Here is a 22,463-nt window from a genome sequence, read left to right as displayed (position 1 = left end):
ATTCCAAATAAATTTAGGCCAGTTTTTATGTTTGAGAAATTAAACTCCCCCTCTCAAAAAAAGAGCACCAAACTGTTTGCCCTATTTGCTTTGCTGACACTGTGACTTTCTATATCTCTAAATATGCATAAAATGTAGACCACTAAAAGCTTATTTTTGTTCAAGAAGCACAACTCCCCATGAGTACCTGATCCTTCCAGATAATAATCCCTGAACAAGATCGGTGACTTCACTTCATTCTTTCCTGAGCAAGGGAATCAGGCCTTTCACTGAGATTCAGCCTCAGTGATCTTCATTTACCAAATATGTTGATTAATGTGTAAAATGTTTTTAATAAGCAAAGGCATGGAGAAAGGTCTGTTCTATACAGTGGTGGGATTCAAAAATGTGAACAACCGGTTCTCTGTGTGTGGATGCCGCTTCCGGACGTCCATTCTGGGCCTGGGCAATAAAAAATTTGCTACCGGTTCTGCTGAACGTGTGAACTGGCTGAATCCCACCACTCACTGTATACATAGTAAAAGGAAGTGCTACTGGTAATCTTCTCATTTAGTGATTGTTCGTAGTTATTATGGCACTGACTTATGACCCAGAATCCCCACATAATCAAAATTCATGGCTACCAGCATGTGTTTGCCATGGCTGGAGTGTTCTGGGATCCTGTGATTGCCATTTGTGACCTTCCTAGTCAGTTTCCAACAAGTAAAGTCAAAAGAGGAAACCATACTCACTTAACAACCATATGATTCCTTTAACAACTGCAGCAGTTCACTTAAGCGTGGCAAAAAAAGATAGTAAAACTGGGTGCAATTCACTTAACAATTGATTTGCATAGCAATGTAAATTCGGGTTCCTAATTGTGGTTGTAAGTCAAGGACTATCTATATATATATTTGTATACTAGGAAAACCTGAGTGCTTGTAAAATAGTAACGTGAGGATGAAATGTGCCAATTTGAGAAGAAAATAAATATAGCAGAAGTAGTTATAATCATTCCAGAAAAAAACAGGCTGATCCTAGATAATTAAGAAAATATGTGGAAGTAGGCTATTCCCTATATTATGAATTCAACATTGGAAATAGTCATAATCAGCCATGTTGATGCCTTTGAGGATTATCCAGGCCAAAAATATCATTCCAAGGACACTTCCGGCACAATAGCTTGAACGGAAAAATTAAGAGTGCAAAATAGATGCAGCTAACACAAATCTTTAAGCTTTCCAAAAATTATCAATGGCTGAGTTAACCATCACAAGTGGAAATGGAGAGGATGGTGAGAGGGGAACCTGTGGAATTAATCTGGAAGACTGAGCAAACTCAAGCCAGTGCTGCCCTAAAGAAACATACAAGGAAGGATGGAAGAGTCAATTGTTTCATCTTTAAGAATGAATAGAAACTACAGGAAAGTTTTTGCCTATTCTTTTGAATTGGATGTACTTGACAAAAACAACTGATTAGCCATTGTTTCTCAACCTTGGCAACTTTTATCATATATGAACTTTAACTCCCGGAATTTCCTAGTCAGCATGCTGACTGAGGAATTCTGGGAATTGAAGTCCATACATCTTAAAGTTGGCTTAGCAAAGTATTATGAAGGATTTTTAGATGAGTGCCCTTTTTTCCCCCAGACATGTTTTCAATTGCCTTGACTTCTGAACTGTGATATACTATATTGTCATTGCTTATAGTGGTATTTCTCCACTATAGAGCAGTTTTAATCTATGCAACAAAGGAAATATGTAAGCAGGCTCTCAATATTTATTTAATGACTTGGAGCAATGACTCCCTACTCTTATTCATACTTTACTAAACTTCTAGTTTTCCAGCTTCTTGAGCCAAAGAGACAGGAGATAAATAAAAAAATATATGCAAGATTCAATTAAATCTGAATAGAGGTGTAGTATATCTCTGATTCTCTGCAATGTGTGTAAACTTATATAAAATATTATTTTCTCTCCCTTTCTAGCACAGGGTTTAAAAGCTTGCTGCCAAGGCTTCCAGTTACAATTGTATGCAATGGTTGCATCTAATTACTCTGAGAAAAACTTAGCTCAGGAATCAGGGAAATTAGGCTGAACCAAGCGAAGAACAGCTTTAGGAGTGACTGCTTCTCTCAGGTGGAGAAATTTCTGGCAGCAACCAACAACTATCTTCTAGAACTCCTGTGCTGGAATTTCATCAGCAGCTGAAATCAAGGATTCCCTGGTCCGTAGCCCTTCCTTCTAAACTGATTACAATCAAAGATATTAGGGTAAGTCCTGCAGGAATAAAGCATCACCTGCTGATTATTTAATTAAGTTCTTCCTCGAAATGGGTTCTTTTTCTCAGGAAGTGACACATGGATGTGGTCTTATCCCTTTGGGGTGTCAGCATTAAGCAGAGAGGTAAGAAATAATGGGGCTACAATCCTACAATACATCCTTATGTAAATAGTAATAACAATAATAATAAAGTTGGAAGGGACCTTGGAGATCATATAGTCCTGCTCAGGCAGGAAACCCTATACCATTCCAGACAAATGGCTGTTCAGTCTTTTCTTATAAACTTCCAGTGTTAGAGCATTCATAACTTCTAGAGGCAGGTTGTTCCACTGATTGTCTAATTAATTAATTAGATAATTAATAGTCTTGAAGCCCATGCAACTTCCTATGCTTAAGTAACAACTCCAAGCTAACAACTCCATTGAAATCAAGTGGGGGGGGGGAATCAACTCCAGTGATTCACTTGACTGGGGCAGGAAAGCTCGTAAAATGGGGCAAAAATCACTTAAATGTCTCACTTAGCAACAGAAATATTGGGCTCAATTGTGGTCGTAAGGTTTAGTTTTGTTTTGAACTTGAAATAGTGGCAAAAAGTGGAAGAGACACGCCTGCTTCACAATCTGCCGGCATTAGGCGATGCTCAACTCCGGGGTCTCCAATTAGATAACGCGCAGCTACTTCGACTGGACACTCAGCCTCTCTGACGTGGCTCTTCAGCAGGCGGAAGGCGAGATCACGCTGGAAAGCGCTCCTTCGCTTCTCGGGGAGAAATCAGAATTCCCTCCTTGGGCCTTACCTTGTACTGGGCAAAGGGATAGTGACGTGCACCGAAGGAGGAGGAGGAGGCAGTAAATGAGCCTTTACTTTGAGGCTGAGAAGGAACGCCAGAGCCTGAGAAAGGAGGCGGGCAGCTCGTCCTGTCGCCCAATCAGGGCCGCCCGACCCGGGGAGGTTTGAAAGAAGCTCAGGGAACGCTCGTGGTCTTCTTGCCGGCTTTCCAAGCGGAGCCGGTGGCCGCTCGGCTTCTGCTAACGTGGGGTTGTGGTGGTCGCAGATTCCAGCCGTCGTGGAACTTTTCCTCCAGCTGTTTCTACTGTTAGACCTATCGCTGTTTCTCTCTTCCTCCTCCTGGCTTCACTACTTCTTCCGACGATGGCGACAAACGGATCTTTTTAACCCCGGGCTCTTTGCAAGCCATTCACTGGTCGAGCTTTGGATCCTGCTCTTTTCCCACTCGCAAGTGCGTTGTAGCCCATTCGGTTCCTCGGCGCCACCGAAGCTTACCGTGTGGGGAGTAAAGGCAGGGCGGCTTTGAAGGGGTCTTGCTGCTTTGCGCCGGTCTCCCGCGAAGCGGCTGCATCCTGAGCATCCCCAGGTAAGGGTCGCGGGCGGGAAAGCACGCGCTGCTTTCTTTTCTCCCTGCAAGCGGGCAAGTCCGCCGGGTGGTCTTGCAAACGGGGTATATCGGTGGCGCCGGTGCAGTCATTAAGTTGCGTGCTGGTGTTTCACCTCCTACATATAGTACTCGCGAGTCGAGAAGGGCTCTCTGCCTGATTGAGGGGCTGACTCTGACCCCTTTCCATCGGTTCTTTCGAGGCGTCGATCCGAGGATTGGAATCCACTGCGGCCAGCGACCGAGCGTTGCTTCCCATTCAGTTCTGGAGGAAGCCTTACCAGTCAGAGGGCGGGCGGTGGTTGGTTTGCGGGGAAGAGAAGCTGCGGCGAGAGCAGAGCGGCAGAGCAGGAATGTCGGGAGCAAAGGCGTTCCCCTTTCCCTTTAGGGACCCGGAGAACTTAAGTCGAGCAACTTGCAGAGCTCGCTGCCCCGGGGGCGATGGAGCCCGTTGGGTGTCACGTCGCACGCGCTGAGTTTGGACATAAGCCTAAGTCAGGTACTCCTCGCCTTACGACCACAATTGAGCCCAGATTTTCTGTTGTTAAGTCAGATATTTGTTAAGTGAGTTTAGCCTCATTTTACGACCTTCCTTGCCGCACTTGTCAAATGAATCACTGCAGTTGATAAATTAATAACCCGGTAGTATTAAGAGAATCTGGCTTCCCCATTGAATTTTGCTTTGCTTTGCGAAGGTCGCAAAAGGTGATCACATGACCTTGGGCCAGAGCAGCGGTCACCAATATGAACCAGTTGCCAAGCCTCTGAATTTTGATCACAGGATCGTGGAGATGCTGCAAAGGTGGTAACTGTGAAAAAACGGTCCCATAGTAACTTTGAATGGGTGCTAAATGAACGGTTGTAAGTCGAGGACTCCCTGTAATGGCTTTATGGCGATGACCACCCCTCTCAAGGTTGCTCGTGTTTTCCTTCCACCTCAGGCTTCACTTTAGCATAGGGCTGTCTAAATCCCCCTTCCCCGTAACTTGACTGGGGGGAGGTATCTGAGGTGACTTGTTGTCGAGAGTAGTGGGAGAAAGAGAACGGCGGCTGGCGGGCAGCCCATTGTCGGCGCTTGCAGAAGCTTCAGCCTGACGGAGTTCCAGCAAACTTCCCTCCAAGATGGGAGGGAAGATAGCGGCCTGCAGGACGTTAGTGTCTGGCGCCGGAAGAAACCAAGGCGCCGGCTTGAAAAACTGAGGGCCTGAAACGCCGCTTGGCTTGCGGAGACGAGGAGCGAACACCAATGCCCGGCCGCCAGTTGCTCCTGAGCCCAAAGAGTCTTTGTTTCTCAGCGCTCGGCGCTCGCGGTACCTCCCCCCCCCCCTTGGGGTGGCTGCAGAGGGGTTTATCCCGAGGCCGCCTTGCTCAGCTGACGATCTTGATTGGAAAGCAACACCGGAGTAGGTTGTGGTCGGGGGAGGAGGAGGGGGGGAGCAACTGCGCCCTATCCTAAAGCAAAGTGCATGTGAGTGCAGAAGGCTAATCCTCTCTCTCCCCCCCGCCCCCCCCCCGCTGGAGAGTTAGGAGCTTCCTGTCCACCTGTGTCTCCTATAGGCACTTCGGTCACCCGTTTTGGAGAGATGCTTTGGCGTGCAGAGGTGAAGACTGATCGGAGATGTTTGTATAAATGGCTGGTGGACAAGGATCTCCTGCCCCCTCTTCCATCTCTGTTTCAGCAAGGCTAGCTTTTGTTTACTTCCATACGTGCACCCTGAATCTGGTCGGAAGGAATTATGCAGAAGCAGCTGCTCCCCCAGGCCATGATATAAACTAGGCTGGTAAATGAGATTTCTGGTGTGGGGTGGATTGTCCACAGCAAAACAAAGCTTTAGCTTGCTTCATCTATAGATGCTTCTAATAGATACAGAGGATCTTTCCTTTTGTTGGAAGACAAAGAAACTGCTTGGGGAAGTTGGTTCATTTATTCCTCACTGCAAAGGAATAATTAGTTTTCTAAGTTATACTGCACAGCTTCTGAAGTTTTATATTCCTGTCACAGCTGGGGAACGAGTGACTTTGCTGTTGAAATACAGCCATAGTATTTTGTGTTCTTGTGATAATATATTTGTGGACTTTCCTCACAAGCTGCATCTACTTACTTAGGGCAACAGTCTCATCCTACAGAAGGGCATTTCTTGTTCAGGTGCAATTGCACACTGTGTGACATGCATTAATTGAATTCTGTTGGTGTTTCTTCCACATAATATGATAGATTAAGGAACGGAATGTTAGGAACATAATCTTGAAAAATGCAGACCTCTATAAGTGCAATTTAATACAAAAATACTTACGAATATACAACCTTCTGCTGATCACATCTTTGGTTATGTACTGTGGTATCACCACTTCAGCATTGCAGCATCAAATTCAATATGGTTAATATTTGTTGACTTTTTCAGAATGGGTTCAGAATGCACCAAGGCTTGAACAGGATAACTAGTTAATAATTCCATGCAGTTTTCTAGGCAACATTTTCAGAAGTGGTTTGTCATTGCCTCCTTCATAGGGCAGAGAGAGGGAGAAGGGAAGGGAGAGAACTGGTCCAAGATTACCCAGCTAGTTTTGTCTCTAAAGCAGGACTGAATCTCTAAGTCCTCTCAGTTTTTACCCTGGTGCCTTAACTACTGGACCAAAGTGACTACCTAAAAGGAAACAGAAACAGGTTTGGTTGTAAAAGCATTTCTATCCTTTAAAGCTTCAATTAGTAATTCCTGGAGTTTTTAGGTAGTCACTTGAAGTCAGCATCACAGCCATCCAATTTTAATTCCATGTGCTATAAATACTGGTATTTGCAGTATACCAGACATTATATTCTAAGATAGGTGCTTAATAATTGCATGCATACCTTTGCACAGACATGTTTCCAAATTGCTTCGACACATTTTTCCCCTTAAACAAGTTGCATTTACACAGCTGGCATTCATTTTCTGCATGTTTTGAAACATAATTTGAAGGAGAGCACCCTAAATTCATTTTCTTTAAATTGTAATGTTCTACTGAGTAATTGTGGTTTGTCTGTTCACAGCAACTAATATAAATATAGTATTATTTGACAGAAGTAAACAGCTCTATCACCTTGCCCACTAAACAATAGCAATGTGTCTATTGTGATAATTTAAAGCAAAAATGATAATGAACTGTCAGATAGTTTGTTCCAAAGAGACCATCTGGCAGTTTGCAGTCAGTCTGCTATTTCTGTGAAAAAAAAAACCCCAGTATTAACAAGTCATCTCTTGAAAATGTTGAATTGTGTATATTTTGATTACATGTAGCATCTTTCTATAAGTATCTGCTCAGATGCCTCACAGTGTGAACATACTGTGTTAAGCCATGGTTTTTTCAAGTATAACATGCTTAACTTTATCATGATTTATTAAATAAAACATGCTGAACAAGATGAAACAAATTACATGATGATTTAATGCGAATCATAAACCCAGCCACTGAGCTGAATAAGGTTTACTCACGTTAAATGTACATAATATTCACAACCATATTTATCAGAATCTTATGGAAAATTTTAAGTTCTCTTGAAAGGAAATTCTGGAAAGAGGAAGAAAGAAAGCTTTTGTAATTATGGATCTTCCTGATGACAACATCCTGTTTTATGCCAAACTCCCTTAATGTTTCAACAGATTATTGAAGTATCTTAATAATACTCTCCCCACCTTTACACTTACTTAGGAGACTACTTTTGCTTATAAGCTGCTGAGAGGATGTCTAAGAGATGCTGAAACTTCACTTAATAGAAATCAAGTCAGTGCTTACATTAGCAATAAGAGGAAGTGGACCGTCTTCTATTAGAAATGTTCAGTGTCATAATCAAAGCTAACTCAAACATGAGTTTTTTTTTTTTAATCCAGTCATTTTTGGCATTACTAGATCTGGGCTGCAGAAATCTTGATCCCACTAGGGATCAAGGATTTTGCTGCCAATTGCTCATCCAGTTTTTTGTATCCCACAGTAGTCCCTTGCCATTTCAACTTTGCTCTAAAAACAAAGAATTTGCACAGTACATATGTGTGCATACATATGTATGTGTAACACATATCTAGATGGAAACGATGCCTATAGATTTCCATAGCAGTTTTTAAGAACCTTGTTTAAAGTTGAAAATTGGGTTTGCTTCCTGAAGAAAGACATGTTCAATTGCACTGAGTATGTTAGGTTTTCTCTTACTATTAAAACTCTAAATATCTCATTTTTCAGTGTGTATGCCTGAATGTTACAATTAATTTTGGATTCCTTGTTCCTTGGAGTTAAGCATGCAGGAAAGAGAGAGGTGCTACCCTGAATGTTAAGTGTCAGCCCCAGGAAGGTTTAGTTCATTGAGTGTGATGCTTCTCAGTGAAGGCCATGTTTAAGTAGCAAAATCTTACCACCTCTACTGTTTTGACCTGGATCTGTCTTTTTGCCTCATTGGTTATCATTATTTTACATTTGTTCATTAACTCATTTGAATACCTCGAGAAAGCAAGTTGATGTGATCAAATTCCCGGCTAGGAAGTATGCTGTAAATGTTAATGGTATTTTTGTTATTGTGATTCGTACATTTGCCATCTTTAATAATTTTTGGTTTTGTTTATCTGCACAACCTTGTTTTTCAGATAATTAAATTGTATCTGTGCTGATTGATTCTTCTACCTGATGTAAAACTTCATGTGATCCAGCAAGGGCAATGAAGAGTAGCACCACTGATGAGCTAGGGTAGAGCAGCCTACCCTAAGCCAGTGTCCTTCAGGTGTGCTTTTTCCTTGAGAGTGGTGGGGCAAGTTCTTGTCCATAGGCTATCAGAAAAAATTGGAGAGCAGGTGCTGAGGAAAGACCAGAGCAACTTGGATAGTGGTGCTGAACTAGAAACTAGGAGACTGTGAGTTCTGGTTTTCCCTTCAATACAAACACTGGCCAGGTAAATTTGGGGAAGCCTGTCTCTATCAGCCCCCCCTCCAATGGTTGTGGGCAGAATAGGAAGTGGTAGCATTATATCCTCTGTTTGAAGTTTACAGTAATAAAGATGGGAATATACATCTAATATATAACATTTAGAGTTGCCTTAATGGTGAGATGGGTGGCATATAAATTTAATAAAACAAATATTTTGTGACTAAGCCAGGCCACTTGTACATTATGCAGTAAAAGCTGAATCTGGAAGCCTAATCATTTTACCAAGTCACCAGGGCAGAATATAAGAAAAAAAAATTCAATCATGGGGCAGAACCTCCAAATGTCGTCTCCCATTTATTAACTATAGGCAGTGGTGTGGGATTGTAGAAGCTGTAGTTCTAAATATTTGCAGAAGTGAATAAAACCTGCCAGAGATTTAGGTTGCCTACTCCAGTCTTTGCATACAAAATATGTGAGGCCATTAGTCTTGTTTAATCCAATTAAGAAAAGTATTTTCCTTGGCAGCTTGCATGGATAGGTGAACATTGCAACAAACTCTGTAGAATAGGGTGGCCGGTGAATTCCTTGATGTAATTTATTTGCACTTGTGTATGATTTACTTTCAGTTGCCAAGAAGTGTTCATGAGTTGAATTAATTTAAATTAGAAAATAGCAAATAACTTTTTAGTTATCATGGGAATATTCAAATAAGCAGAATATTAACTTTGCTTGATATATTATTCCACTTTTAAAAAGCAAGTTAGAAAATGACATTGGCACCTGTTGATTAGGGAGTAAAGGAAACTGTTATAAACATTATAAGTTAGTTTGTTTAAATTGTGTTTAAGGTTCTGCCCTATTTAAATTTGATAATTAGGTTTATATGAAAAAAACAATTACTTTGATTACAGAAAATAGGAACTGTAGTTCAACACGTCAGCAATTAGTCAAGGTTAAATACTGGAGCAAGGAATCACTGAGTTGGAAGAGGCCATTAAAACTACTGAGGACTAAATGCGTGCCTATAAAGATCCTGATTTAAAACATTAAAAGATGGAGAGCATGCCCATTTCCCTTTGTGACTGATACTTCTGTCAAGCTTTTATTGTCAAGCTCTCTACATTCAAGTAGAATCTACCTTCCTGTAGTTTAAATCCATGATTCTGCATCCTGAAATTTCAGCCTTGCTCTGTGTAGCACCTCTTCTGCAGTTTATCATCTGCAACTCCCTTGATCTTTCTTGTCCCTTCGAATCATTATTGGATCAACCTTCCAGAACCTTTGGCAGATATCAAGGGAGCCAGAGTCCAGTTAATCTAGAGATCACTTGTGAATCCCATCAGTTGTCTTAACAGAATGTACTAGATAAAAGTAAAGACATTTCTGTCATCCACCTGTAAATGCACGAATGGCCTCATTATTTGGATCTTTTTTGTGAACTTTTTAAAATTAACTTTTGTTAACTTCAACTGACAGAAGATCCAGTATTATGATTTCAGAATTGATTTTGTCTTTTCATGCTGCATCTAATTAACTTCTGTGATGATCAGTTAAGAATAAAAAAGTGCACTTTAGAGACTTGGGTGGGGGAGACTAAATATAAGAACTAATAATTTTATTAGTCTACTTCTATGACAAATAGTTACCATAAAGCAATTGGAATTTTGTAAACAATAGGATGATAACGAATGTGATGAATACTTTCCTGGTTATTTCAGTACTTAGAGAAGATCAAGGTTACTTGGCCTGCAAACAATGCGTAAGCTGGATTGTATTGATAATTTTATGAGCAAATTGCTTTAGTTATTTTGTATTCCAATTTCTTCTAGCAGAAAGCAACTTGGCCATTAATCTAAGATTACAGGTTTTTTTTTTAATAAACCATATAGTCTCTGTGAAGTCGGCCTCAATCTGTATCTTTTCCTCTCCTCTACCCCTTTCAAAATGTAGGAAGGGACCCAATATTGCTAGCCAAACTGGGATGGAGCACATACAGCCAGCCCCTGATTCTAAGGATAAAGAAAGGTTCATTTAAAACTACAGAGAAATCACAAGAATTAGCATTAGAAAGAAAAATGGGTCCTATTGGAAATTTATTAACTTGATTTATATTTACATTTCTTATTCCTAATGTCAAGCCCATATCATAACAGCTTAAAGCCATATCTGCCTTCCATTTATTTTTTGAGAGAGAGCATGACATGTCATATTTCTTATAAAATCTAGACAGCACAATACTCAAGTCGAGCACAGAATGACATGCTGATCTTTTAGGTCTCCAGAATGATTTACCAGATATAATTATAAAGTGGCAAGTAATAATGAAATACAGGTAGTCTTCCGCTTACGACCGCAACTGACCTCAACTTTTCCATTGCTAAGCAAGACAATTGTTAACTGAGTTTTGCCCTATTTTATGACCTTTGTTGCCATAGTACTGTGCTTAAGTGAACCACTGTAGTTGTTAAGTTAGTATCACAGTTGTTAAGTGAATCTGACTTTCCCCATTGACTTTGTCAGAAGGTGATCACATGAACCTGGGACACTGCAATCATCATAAATACATGCCAGTTGCCAAATTTTGATCATGTGATCTTGGGGATGCTTAAACAGTGGTAAGTATGAAAACCGGTCATAAGTAACTTTCTTCCGTGCCATTGTAACTTGGAATGGTCACTAAACAAATGGTTGTAGTGATCCATTTTTATCCCTGTTCATTCATAATTGCAGACAACAATGCAATCCATTAATTCAGAGGTCACCAACCTTTTGTTGGTTGGTGGACTGGAGGAAAAGGGAGGGGAAAGCAATTTATATGTGTGCGTGCGCACCTGCACCACAAACAGGGTGGGGCTAGCACCTGTGTGATACTAGCCCCACCCTGTTCTTGCGTGGCGCAGCGCCTTGTTTCAGTGGCCCGTTTTGGTGCCCTACAGTGCGGCTGTGGCCTGTTTTTGCACCCCAGAGTGAATCAATGACCCGTTTTTGCACCCCGAGGCGCGGTGTCAGCATCCTGTTTTTGTGCCCTGAGGTACGTTGGTGTCAATGTCCCGTTTTTGCGCTCTGAGGCATAGTGGCGGCGGCCCATTTTTGCCGCAGCCCACAGGTTGGAGACCCTTACATTAATTCAAAGGTTCAAAATCAGCCACTTTGTTATTACTGGCATTATGGTTCCTTCTTTTTTTTCCTGCTATCTTATCCTATTAATCTTTGAACACTATTCTACAAGTTATCCTGTATCATCTCTCTTCCTTCCCAGCAACAGTGACTTCATAGTTTATTTATTTATGTCCTACCTTTATTATTTTTATTAATAACTCAAGGTGGCAAATAGTTTGTGTTTCTTTTTTGTTTGTGTTGGGTTCCTCTTTTTTTTTAAAAAAAATACTGTCTTAGGAGAAAGAAAAGCAATAGGACAACTGGAAAACTGTTACTTTTCTATTGCTCAGAGTAGTAAATTTTATGTTATTTTAACATAAAATGATTAGAAAATAATTTAAAAATTGACATGAATGGGTCTTAAAAAACTATGGACTGTAAGAGATGTCAAAGTTTTTTAGGCTGAGTTCTTTGAATGATATATAAAAGCTTCAAAGTGCCAGATCAGCAAATAACAAAGAATTGGGCAGACAGCAAAATACTGAATGTGTTTGAATTGAATTTAAATGTAATTAAACTAAGAATTAGTTTATCATTGACCTTCTAAACACGTAATGATTTCTCTGTTTTGTCACTTAGAAGTTGACATTCTCATTATATATTTTGCAAGATTTCTTGGGGTGTCATTGAAGACTTTCATGAGCCTATTGGCCTGGGGTTTCAAGTTATTTATTCCATTTTACCAAAAAATAAGCTTACAGCTTATTTTATCTATCTGACTCTTATCTGTAAGAGTCAGATGGATACGTGCCCAAGAGAACACTATGAGAATGGAAAATTGTAATTAATATTTTGAAAAAAAATTAGATCATGTAGGAAAGATATTTGCAAATTATGAGAACCTTTGCAAAAGGAAATCAGTTTTTCCCCTTTCTTTATTTTGGGCACAGGGAGCTAACAATACAGACATAAGCACAGTAGGAGGTCCCATTTCAGTTGGCCCCTCACTGCTGCTACAATGAACATAATACATTAATAAAGTGATTGATTTAGATTTACCTGTTTTAAAAGGATATGCAGTGGCTGCGAAGGATCCTACTGCTCATCGTAGCGTAACAATGAGAATATCCCAGCAGGGTAAGTTGCTAATACCACACACCAAAATTAATTTTGCTTGCTTCAAGTATTAAATAATTAGAGGCACTCATCAAACTAACTTCATCAGTGCATCTAAAAAGGAGAAAAATGACAATTGGATTTTTGTTCCCTTATCTCATCTAACTTTCATAGTGATAAAATTCAAAAACTCTCTGTGATTTGCTCCAATGAATTTCCACAGGCCTGCTAGGAAATGTTAGCCTGACAAGCTTCCAGATTTGGCCCGGATCACCAAGCGTTGACAAACACTTCTTTTCTTAGAAATTGTATTTTAAAGCTTAATATTTCTCCAGAACTTCAATTGAGCATGTATGCACACATGTCCAAACATTTTTTTTTTAAAATGGAAGAAGTATGTGTGTTCATGTGCACCATCTCATAGTGCTTTTAGTTGCTCTTGGCCCTCGGAAGGTATCAGTAGATGGAGTCATGGAAAGGAAAGATTTGTGATTCTTGGCCTCCAGCCTCCGTAATCTCAAGAATAACATACAGTTCACAATACTCATCCATATGTACCTCTTCTATATAAATATATCTTTTTTGTATAGTAACAAACGCTTAAGGTGCGCTGTAAGTTTGGTTGAACTGAGATACAACAGCTGTCCAGTTATTCCATAAATTTCCATGGCTGAGGTTAGACTTGAACCTGAGATCTCATCCCTAATTCAGCACCTTAACCATTGTACTGTTCTTGCTACCCCTGAGCTTGGATGGAATTTATAGTATAAAAAGTGATTTGCATTTGTGTTTGCTTTAGCTCTTGAGTTGAACAGCACAATGCTTTGCCAACAGCAGGAGCTGTGTACTTTTGAATAGCGATTTGAAAGAATTGTCTTACAGATTTCTTCCCCCCCCCCCAAATAAAAATCACATGGTGTTCCAAAATGGAATTTTTCATTGCACAAACAGGTGCACAGTTTGCAGATCTGTTGGTATATCTTCACCTATTTCTGGACTCAAACCTATATGGATTTGGAGAATTCTATACAAAGAAATGTTTAGGAAAGCTGAGCACACACAAAAAATATTTAGGAAAGACATCTCAGTTGCAATCTTTTGACAGCTCTTTAAAGACAATTCTTATAAAATTTGACAGAACTGATTAATTACTAAGTGCACGCAGTATTGATATATGGATCTGATTTTTATTGATCTGCACATCAATGAATTATCAAAAAGAATATACTTCCTTGCTTAAGGAGGTATTTTGATCAGAATAAAGAACCTTTTCAATACATTGCTTGAAATGTTGCACAAAAACCCTCCCTATATGAATTAAACAAAATTTCAGGAAGGAAGCATGATGCTGTAGTGAAAAATCTCCTTCCATGCAGAGAAACTTTGTTTTTTCAGTTATAGAGGCAAATGCATAGATAAAGAAATAGCAGAAGAGCAGACTTTGCATAGCCCACGATATTGGAGGGGGAAAAAAATGCAAGAAAGGAATTATTCGAGAATAGTACTCTGGAACAAATTTAAAGAGGTATTAACTTTAGTAGGTCAGTATATCTAATTGCTTGGAGTCATTTTGTTTGAGATTGGTTATATTACAGTACCTAAACGAACATTTAATTGCACTACATTTTACAGCTTTGTCCTCTCCCACATCTTATTCAGTATCTCCATGAAACCTCTCAATGAGTTCAGAGAGAGAGAGATTCAGTTGTATATCTGCACCCTAAGCTCATTGTAAGATTGTGGTGTAATCCTAATTCAGTGTCATAGGACAGTTAGAGAGAATGGCAAGTCCAGATTCAACCAAGCAACGTAGAGTTGTTGAAGGACTGTTCCATTTAAAAGTAGTTGTGGAATCTCTCTTTGTGTGTGGTATGTGGGTACCGGTATATGTGTGTGTGTTTCTAGACTTAAGGCTCCTGCTAAAAGAGCAGGTAAAACGTGATCAGGAGGGCCTTTGCCTAGCTTTCTTAGGTATGCTAGTTGCCACCTTTCCAGGAATTAAGAGCGCTTCGTACCTTTTCCAGCTCTTGATTGTGCTATTATAATTTGCTTTACATGGAACTGACCTTGAAAATGATCAATACACAATTCAGTTTCTGAGGTGATCATGGTACAGACTAAGAATAATATTATACGAACTGCATAGTACTTTCCCTTTTGGTGTGCCTGAATGCCTTCCAGAAATAGCTTAACAGTGTGTGTGTGTGTGTGTATGTGTGTGTGTGTATAATGTATTATTTACCATTCACACATAGTCAATCACTGTACACACATGTCAGTTGTGTAACGAAACAATGGTTGCCGCCCGCAGTATGCGACAACACGACCAATCACAAGCTGAGCAGTGCCACAAGCTGAGCAGCACCATCACAACCAGCATGGACGAAGTACGCATGCATCGGAATCGACACACAAGCAGCCCGCGTGCACCGTTCTAATGATTTTGCCGCCCACCTGCTACACTCGACAGGGTGATTCAAGTCCATGTGGACCAAACATCAAATTTTCAAAAGTTACTTTTAAAACTTGGAAAATCTGTTGAAAAAAAGGAACTCTGTGCTTTTTTTGTCATATACCAGAATATACCAGAACAGAGATCTAATGTATTGCTTCTGTTTTATTATTACATTATTGTAGTTTATTGTGCTACTGTAAGGTTACATCATTGTATATTTTGAATACTACTGATATAATTTTCATCTCCCTGTTTCTAACCTGATGTGTTAACCACTGCACCAAAGTCACTCTACAGTTTGGTATACAAACACAATTTATTGTTTACTTATGCACAGTTCATGAGTCTAGATTACCTTGGGAAACTATTAAGAGGAATGATCTAATGGGTTCATTTTATTTAGAGTTACACTAGGGCATGCAAGTGCCCTCCTTTTAATAGAAGAAACAATTAATATGTAGATTTCTGGGATTGCAACCTGCCCTAATTTTGGGGAGAGTGCCTCAGGCGAAAAAAGTTAAGTGGGTCCATCTTGTTGTGCCTGCAAATAGCTCATTTCATTTCTACACCAGTGATCAAGCCATGGCAGCCATGTTTTTCTTCCATTCTGTAGAGAAGATCGCAATGGGAAGGAGAGAAAATCTTAGAAATCAGCAGTAGATCCTTTGTGAGGGAGATACATTGGAAGCTAGATATTCCTAGGGTAGGAAGGATGAAATTGTCAATAACCAGCTATCATTTAGCACAGAGGGGGAATTGTGTAAACCAAGGACAGTGGAAGGAATTAAAATTAAAATTTAGGAGGATAGAAGTTGTCAATAACTATCAAAAAATCAGTCCAATTGTTTGAAGTGGCATTGGTCCTAGGGTGCATTAAGGATGCTTTACTAGTCTTGTCTTGTTGAGTGAATGAGAAATCTTAAGCCAGATTAGAGCCAGTCAAATGGGGAATCTTTAACACTGACTGATGTGTACTGCTGTCAACATCTGGAGGATAGAATAAGGCGTTATCTGTATCAGTGGTCCCCAACCTTTGTGGCTTGGCTGTCATGGTTCCAATAGATAAGACCAACTAAAACAGAACTCCGAGGCTTGAGTTTTCCTCTAAGAAAATGTTTATTGGCTACAAAGTATCGGCATAGTTAAAAGTGAAACCAAGACTAAAGTTCCCTCCAAAAAGTTACATTATTACAAAGTTAACTTCCTTCCCCAGAATCTATGCAATCAACTACGTTTCCCAATAGAATAATTTGGCAGGCTTTCTAACATAATGCTCAGTCCCCAGTCTAACAAACAGGAATGACCTTGGTTACCACGGGACAGAGAATTGTTTAGACTAGCATAAAACTCCCCATCCCTCCCCTTATTCTTGTGGCAACTGAAAACAAACAAGATGGCTTCAGCCAAATTCTTTGCAGAGTTGACATTGGCAGCCTGGCGGGGGGAGAGGGGAACTGGTTGCGGGACAGCAGTAGGCCATGCGTGCGGCGTGCCCCAGCCTGCTGTTCAAAGAGCTGTGCACACGCCGGCCCGCTACTTAGGTGAGTACAGCTGCATAAGTGTCAGCCTGTCGCTCATGTAAGTAGAGCTGCACATGCGCATGCTGCCCTGCCACTCGTGAGTTGAGCTGCATACATGCCAGCCAGCTGCTCACACAGTCCACTTCCAAACTAGCTGCAGCCCGGGGGTTGGGGACCTCTGATTTATATAATTTATCACAAAGAAATTATGCAACTGATGTTTAGGGTGGCCACCTGTCCGTTACAAAAAGAAATAATTTTACATCAAATGTCCATGTATTAACTGATATATGCAAATGCAAATGTGGGAATAATTGTTAGAATTTAAAGAGATGCAGCAAAGGGGAAGACTCAGAGGAAGTGCCTGATGTGTTTGCTTAATCTGCTGCTTGCCCAGGTGCTGCTTGTTGGTGAGAATTTCAAGGTCCATATTCTCTAAAATCTTATAGATAAATCGTCCAACTGGAGATCCCTTCAAAGTCAGATGTCCCTCCGTAAGATAAGATGCACAGTCACTCTACTAATTTGGTCTGTATTCATTCAAACTCTGGTACATTTCCAAAAGTCCGTTATTGTACCCTATCACAACAAAGTAGTATTCCTGTAATTTTGTGTCATCTGTATCCTGACCTGGCATTCTTGAAAGGGCTGACATTTGACCACAGATAAATGGCCTCTAACTTGCTCTGTACTTTGTGACAGTTTGTAGCTATTCCAGGGAGATGTTGTTAACAGTCCTAAACCTGTCATCATTTTTTTCTGCTTATCTCAATTTTCATATTCTAGTCCATTTTCTAATCATGTATTTGCATCATTTATCCATACGTACTTCTTACTAATGTGTAGTTTGCTTCGGCTCTAATGATGCTCTTCTGAGTTTTCCAGTAAGCCTAATTTATTACAGGTAGTCCTCAATTAAACAACCCAGTCATTCAGTGACTGTTCAAAGTTATGCTAATGTTGAGAAAGGAGACTTGCAACCAGTCCTCAAGGTTCTGTCAGAGCATCCCTGTGGTCATGTGATCGCAATCTGGGCGCTTGGCGAACCAGCTCATACTTAACGATGGTTGTAACAGCCCATGGTCACGTGATCACCATTTGTGATCTTCCTTACTGGTTTCACGCAAGCAAAGTCAATGGTGAAACTAGCAGGGAAGGTTGTAAGTTACTCTCTACACTTGCTCTCTCTCCTACCTAGCAGCAGTCAACAAAGAAGAGGGAGTCAAGCTATTCTTCAAAGCACGTGGAGGCAGGACAAGAAGCAAGGGATGGAAATTAACCATAGAGAGAAGCAACCTAGAGCTAAGGAGAAATTTCCTGACAGTTAGAACAATCAGTGGAACAACCTGACTCCAGAAGTTGTGAATGCTCCAACACTGGAGGTTTTTAAGAAGAGATTGGACAGCCATTTGTCTGAAATGTTATAAGGTTTCCTGCCTGAGCAGGGGGTTGGACTAGATAACCTTCCAATTTTATTATTATTATTATAACCTTCGCCCCACTACATTCGTATCGCACCTTGTGGGCCACTCTCACGTCTTCCCTTGCTTGGCAGTAGCCACTTCTGGTTTCACTGTGCAGCTAGCAGGCAAGTAAAGCCGTGTACAATACCTTACTTGCCTGCTAGCTGCTAGACAGCCACAATCCGAGGTGGCGCAGCAGTTAGAGTGCAGTACTGCACTTTAGCTGACTGTGTTCAGCAGGTCAGCGGTTCAAATCTCACCGGCTCAAGGTTGACTCAGCCTTCCATCCTTCCGGGATAGGTAAAATGAGGACCCAGATTGTTGGGAGCAATGTAAATATATATATACATTGCTTACTGGTATACACCGCTTAGAGAGTGCTTGCACTTAAAGTGGTATATAAGTCTCATAAATAAATAAATAAATAAATAAATAAATAAATAAAATCCTTGCTTAACAACAGCAGTGGGTAATGCTAGGATTGCCACGCTAAGTGATATAGTCATGTGACATTATGCTTTACAATAGCATTGCTTAACGATGGACATTCTGGTCTGAATTACTGTATTGTCATTAACTGAGGATTACCTGCTTTTAGTTTTTATTGTCAGAGGGACACTATCAGCTTTTTCCGTATCTTGGTGACTGTCCCTATGTTGGAATGCATTTTTGTGGCAGATGCTGAGAGCTTTAAAATCTCTGTTTAGGTCCACATTTGGCAAAACCTGTCAGCAGCAATTTATGGATATAAAATTGTTCTGGTTGTAAGTCAACATTGCAGCAGTAGTTACACTTTTAGCTGCTTGCCATTAAGAATTGTTTTTGCCTTCTGAGATCATTTTTGTCAAATAATCCTTTTACCCAACTACCGGTATCTCTGATTAATTTTATTTTTAGAATTACTATTTGCTAGCTGCGAAAACTAACAAAACCATATTTTGCTTTCACTATGCCCACAAATTTCACTATATGGCTGTTCACTTTTGAATGTGACTTCAGTAATAAATAAATTATCAAAGCTAATTTGGAACTGTATAGTAGATAGTAACAATGCTAAAATATTCTCTTGCCATATATTTCTTCCCACAAAACACAGTTTTGTTCCTTTGCTTTTTTATTCCTTGATAGATTTAGTTAAATTGCTTTACTGAAGATACATTTATTGAAAAAAAATCCCTTTATGGATTTGTTGAGAGTAATGCTTTGCGGTTTGCAAGCTTCAAGCAAAATATTTCACAGAGGAAAAGCATATTTTGAATCTATTCTTGAGATGACTATTGTCAATAAGGTTAACAAAGCTTACATGAGAAAAATGGATATCTAGATGACTTTGCTTTCAATAACAAATTTATTGCACATTCTGTAGCCAATATACAGTTGCTTTAAAAGTTTTAGAACAACTTGGTTTTTTTTGATAATTGAAATACTAATTATATAATTGCATAAAAGGACAAGAGAAGGTTCAGAAAATATTGAGATGGTATCTGGTGTCTTAATCTCACAAACAGGAGTTGGTTCACGTACTGACAGAAGGACATTTTACCATCTGCTTAAAGAATAGAATTAGCGATTGATCTGTTTGTTAGATCAAAGACTTTCATAAACATTACATGTTTATTCATTATGGTTATTACTTTGTAGAAAGTAGTTGTGCTGATAGTTAGTAATACAAAATGTCAAAGTATAGAACTGTGCTTGAATTTTTTGCCCTGATTGACCGTTGTGTGTGAACTGTATCAATATACTCTTTGTCAGAATACACAAATATTGCCAAATATTATCATTTAAAGGGGAATACATTATAGCATCTTTTTTCAAACATAAGTAAGTGTTATGAGATGTACATATGGAAAAGCTTCCTTCGGAATTGTATTAAATAGTGTTTTAGAATAAAAATATGTAGAAGTTTGAAATTACAGAAGACTTACAAAACCACTGTGGTATTTTCTCTAACAAAAATTCATTATTCATTTGAAATAAACGAAAATCAGTTTAAATCAGCAATAGTCAAAAGTTTGATCTTTTTAAAAAATAAATGTACATTTTTGAACAGATTTCTGTCAGTATATTTTCTAATATGTAAAGGAGATAAATAATCATTACAACGAAAGAAACTGATTGTTTGCACCCACCCACAAAAATAGACACCATGCATTTTAAAAACATGAAAGTTAAAGTCACCCTGAAAATATTCTTTGCAATTGTTAGGAGGAAAAATGGGGGGGGGGGACAGCATCCTGAAGAAACTAGGATTCAAAGTTTACTTTTTTATATACCGTAGTTACAAAGCTGAAGGATCCCATGTGTAAAAAACGGTATGTTTTGATGTGCAAATATTGTTAAATTCTATATGGCATATAAAATGAACATGAGCTTTCAATCAGATTAGCTTTAAAAATGGAGAAGAGTTGTTTTAGCCATTTTGTTTGGTTTTGTTTCTGTACCTTTTAATCAATGTTGATTCCTGGAGACTTCCTGGACAGGTCCCTCAGTTTTCTTGGCCAGAGTTTAGAAGTGGCTTGCCCTTGCCTCCTTCTTAGGGCTGAGAGAAAGTGACTGGCCCAAGGTCACCCAGATGGCTTCATGGTTAAGGTAGGATTACAACCCCCAGTTTATAGCTTGATACCTTAATCACTGCACTGAACTGACTCTAAGTCTGTGGTTGCAAAAAAATCAAGGATCTATAGCACATTATAAGGTGTAAGCTTTCCTGAGCTGCTTCATTTCATTAGATGCACAGAATGATTAGACTGATGTTTTGATTGAAACTGGGTGGACGGTTGGGGGGGGGGAGGAGGGGAAGATAAGTTCGTTATACAGATGCAGGTTACATAATTGTCACCTAACTGATGGGAGGGAGTCCCTTTGGGTCAGTCTTGACTCCTGGCAATTACATGAACAACTCCTTGTAGTGTTCTTGGCAGGATTTCAGAAGTGGATTGCCATTGGCTCTTCCTTAGGGCTGAGAGAGAGTGACTGGCTCAAGATCATCCAGCTGATTTTGTGCTTAAGTAAGAGTAGAACTCTTGCATAATGTAAGCCATCATTGGGGGGGGGAGAGAGGTGGGTGGGGAAGTTGCAGCACCTCTGTGGTTGTAAGTGCAGGCAGGCGCCTGAATTTTGATCATGAGACCATGGGAACACTACAATGGCCATAATTTCAGGGATGGGGTGCAAGTCTCTTCATTCAGTACTGTAGTGCTTGTGAATGGTCACGGAATGAATGTTCATAAATTGAGGACAACTTGTAGTTTCCTGTACTGTCTATATGTAGAGTAGAGCAATGTAATAGCGTTTTAACTGTAACTGTCAGTTGGGAAGAGAGTTTCATACTGATATGTATCTTTTTAAATGCTGCTATTCTTATGTCTATGTTCAGAATGAACTTTTAGACGTTAATGTAATGAGGCTGTTACTTGATCTGTTTTCATTCTCCCAATAGTAAATGATGCTACTTCAAACCAGGATGGCTGATCCAGTTGCTTTAATTTTCATTTCCTTCACTAAAAGAAGATGGAGGTGGAAATATGCTTGATCTGTGATCAAAGGAAAGGAGCCCTAGAGGAGTAACTTCTTGGTAGCCCTTACGCTATGGATTTCCTTGCCCCCAGGGCACTGGGAGATTCCACCTTGTTTGCTTTTCACAACAGAGTTAAAAACAGGGGTGAAGATGGGTAGCTTCATTTTTTTTTTCTTTCAAAGACCTTGTAATCCCATGCATCGGGATGAATGAATGGAGCTGAGCATTTACTGGCCGGATGCCCTTCTTGACACCTACACAGAACTCATAGCAGATATTTTCTCTTTGCACCCAGATAGAGAAATATCTGCTACTACCTAAGATCAAACTCACAGCCTCCTGATTGTGAGGCGAGAGCTCCACCTCTAGGCCATCACGCCACTCAGCTGGGCAGCCTCAATACTTTAATTGGTTTGAGTTATGTGGATGATCTTCCTGGTGTCTGGGTGTTTTTATTTTGTTATAAACTGCCTTTTGACTTCCGACATATGGCAGTATAAAGGTCTCTATAAATAAATTCACAATTTGACAGAATTGTTTCTCCAATAGAATTTATTCTCTCTTGTACCCCTCTATAACCAGCCATCTCTTGGCTGGATTTTTATCTTAAAAAAGATAGCCATTCAGCAGATGGAAAAGCATTATTAGATGAAATGTGACCAAAAAACTTGGCACATGCTAGCAAGTATGTCATTGGTATCCACGATAAATGTAAATCTGTCTTCTTTTCTGAAGGTATATATGATTAT

The 22,463-nt window shown here is 39.7% G+C and overlaps 1 protein-coding gene across 5 annotated transcripts in view; it reads left to right on the top strand.

Annotated features, from left to right (window-relative positions):
• Positions 1 to 2,050: 2,050 nt before the first annotated feature.
• The window catches only part of TAFA4 (TAFA chemokine like family member 4), a 178,308-nt gene continuing 157,895 nt past the window's right edge, over positions 2,051 to 22,463 (top strand). Inside the window, exons 1-4 of one of the 5 annotated variants that reach the window (XM_039328698.1) lie at positions 2,947 to 3,636; positions 8,265 to 8,398; positions 11,062 to 11,156; positions 12,712 to 12,777. In XM_039328698.1, coding sequence (XP_039184632.1) covers positions 12,759 to 12,777 — 19 coding nt within the window. In that variant the 5' untranslated portion in view covers positions 2,947 to 3,636; positions 8,265 to 8,398; positions 11,062 to 11,156; positions 12,712 to 12,758. Of the gene's footprint in view, positions 2,252 to 2,946; positions 3,637 to 4,851; positions 5,058 to 8,264; positions 8,399 to 11,061; positions 11,157 to 12,711; positions 12,778 to 22,463 lie in introns of those variants that run through there. The other 4 variants (XM_039328695.1, XM_039328696.1, XM_039328700.1 and 1 more) reach the window with 4 other exon arrangements.

Source organism: Crotalus tigris, unplaced genomic scaffold (genome assembly GCF_016545835.1).
Source record: "Crotalus tigris isolate CLP2741 ecotype Arizona unplaced genomic scaffold, ASM1654583v1 scf7180000024383.4638030, whole genome shotgun sequence".
NCBI classification, from domain to species: domain Eukaryota; kingdom Metazoa; phylum Chordata; class Lepidosauria; order Squamata; family Viperidae; genus Crotalus; species Crotalus tigris.
Note: the sequence above shows the minus strand (reverse complement) of the source record. Positions and strands in the feature narration are given on the sequence as shown.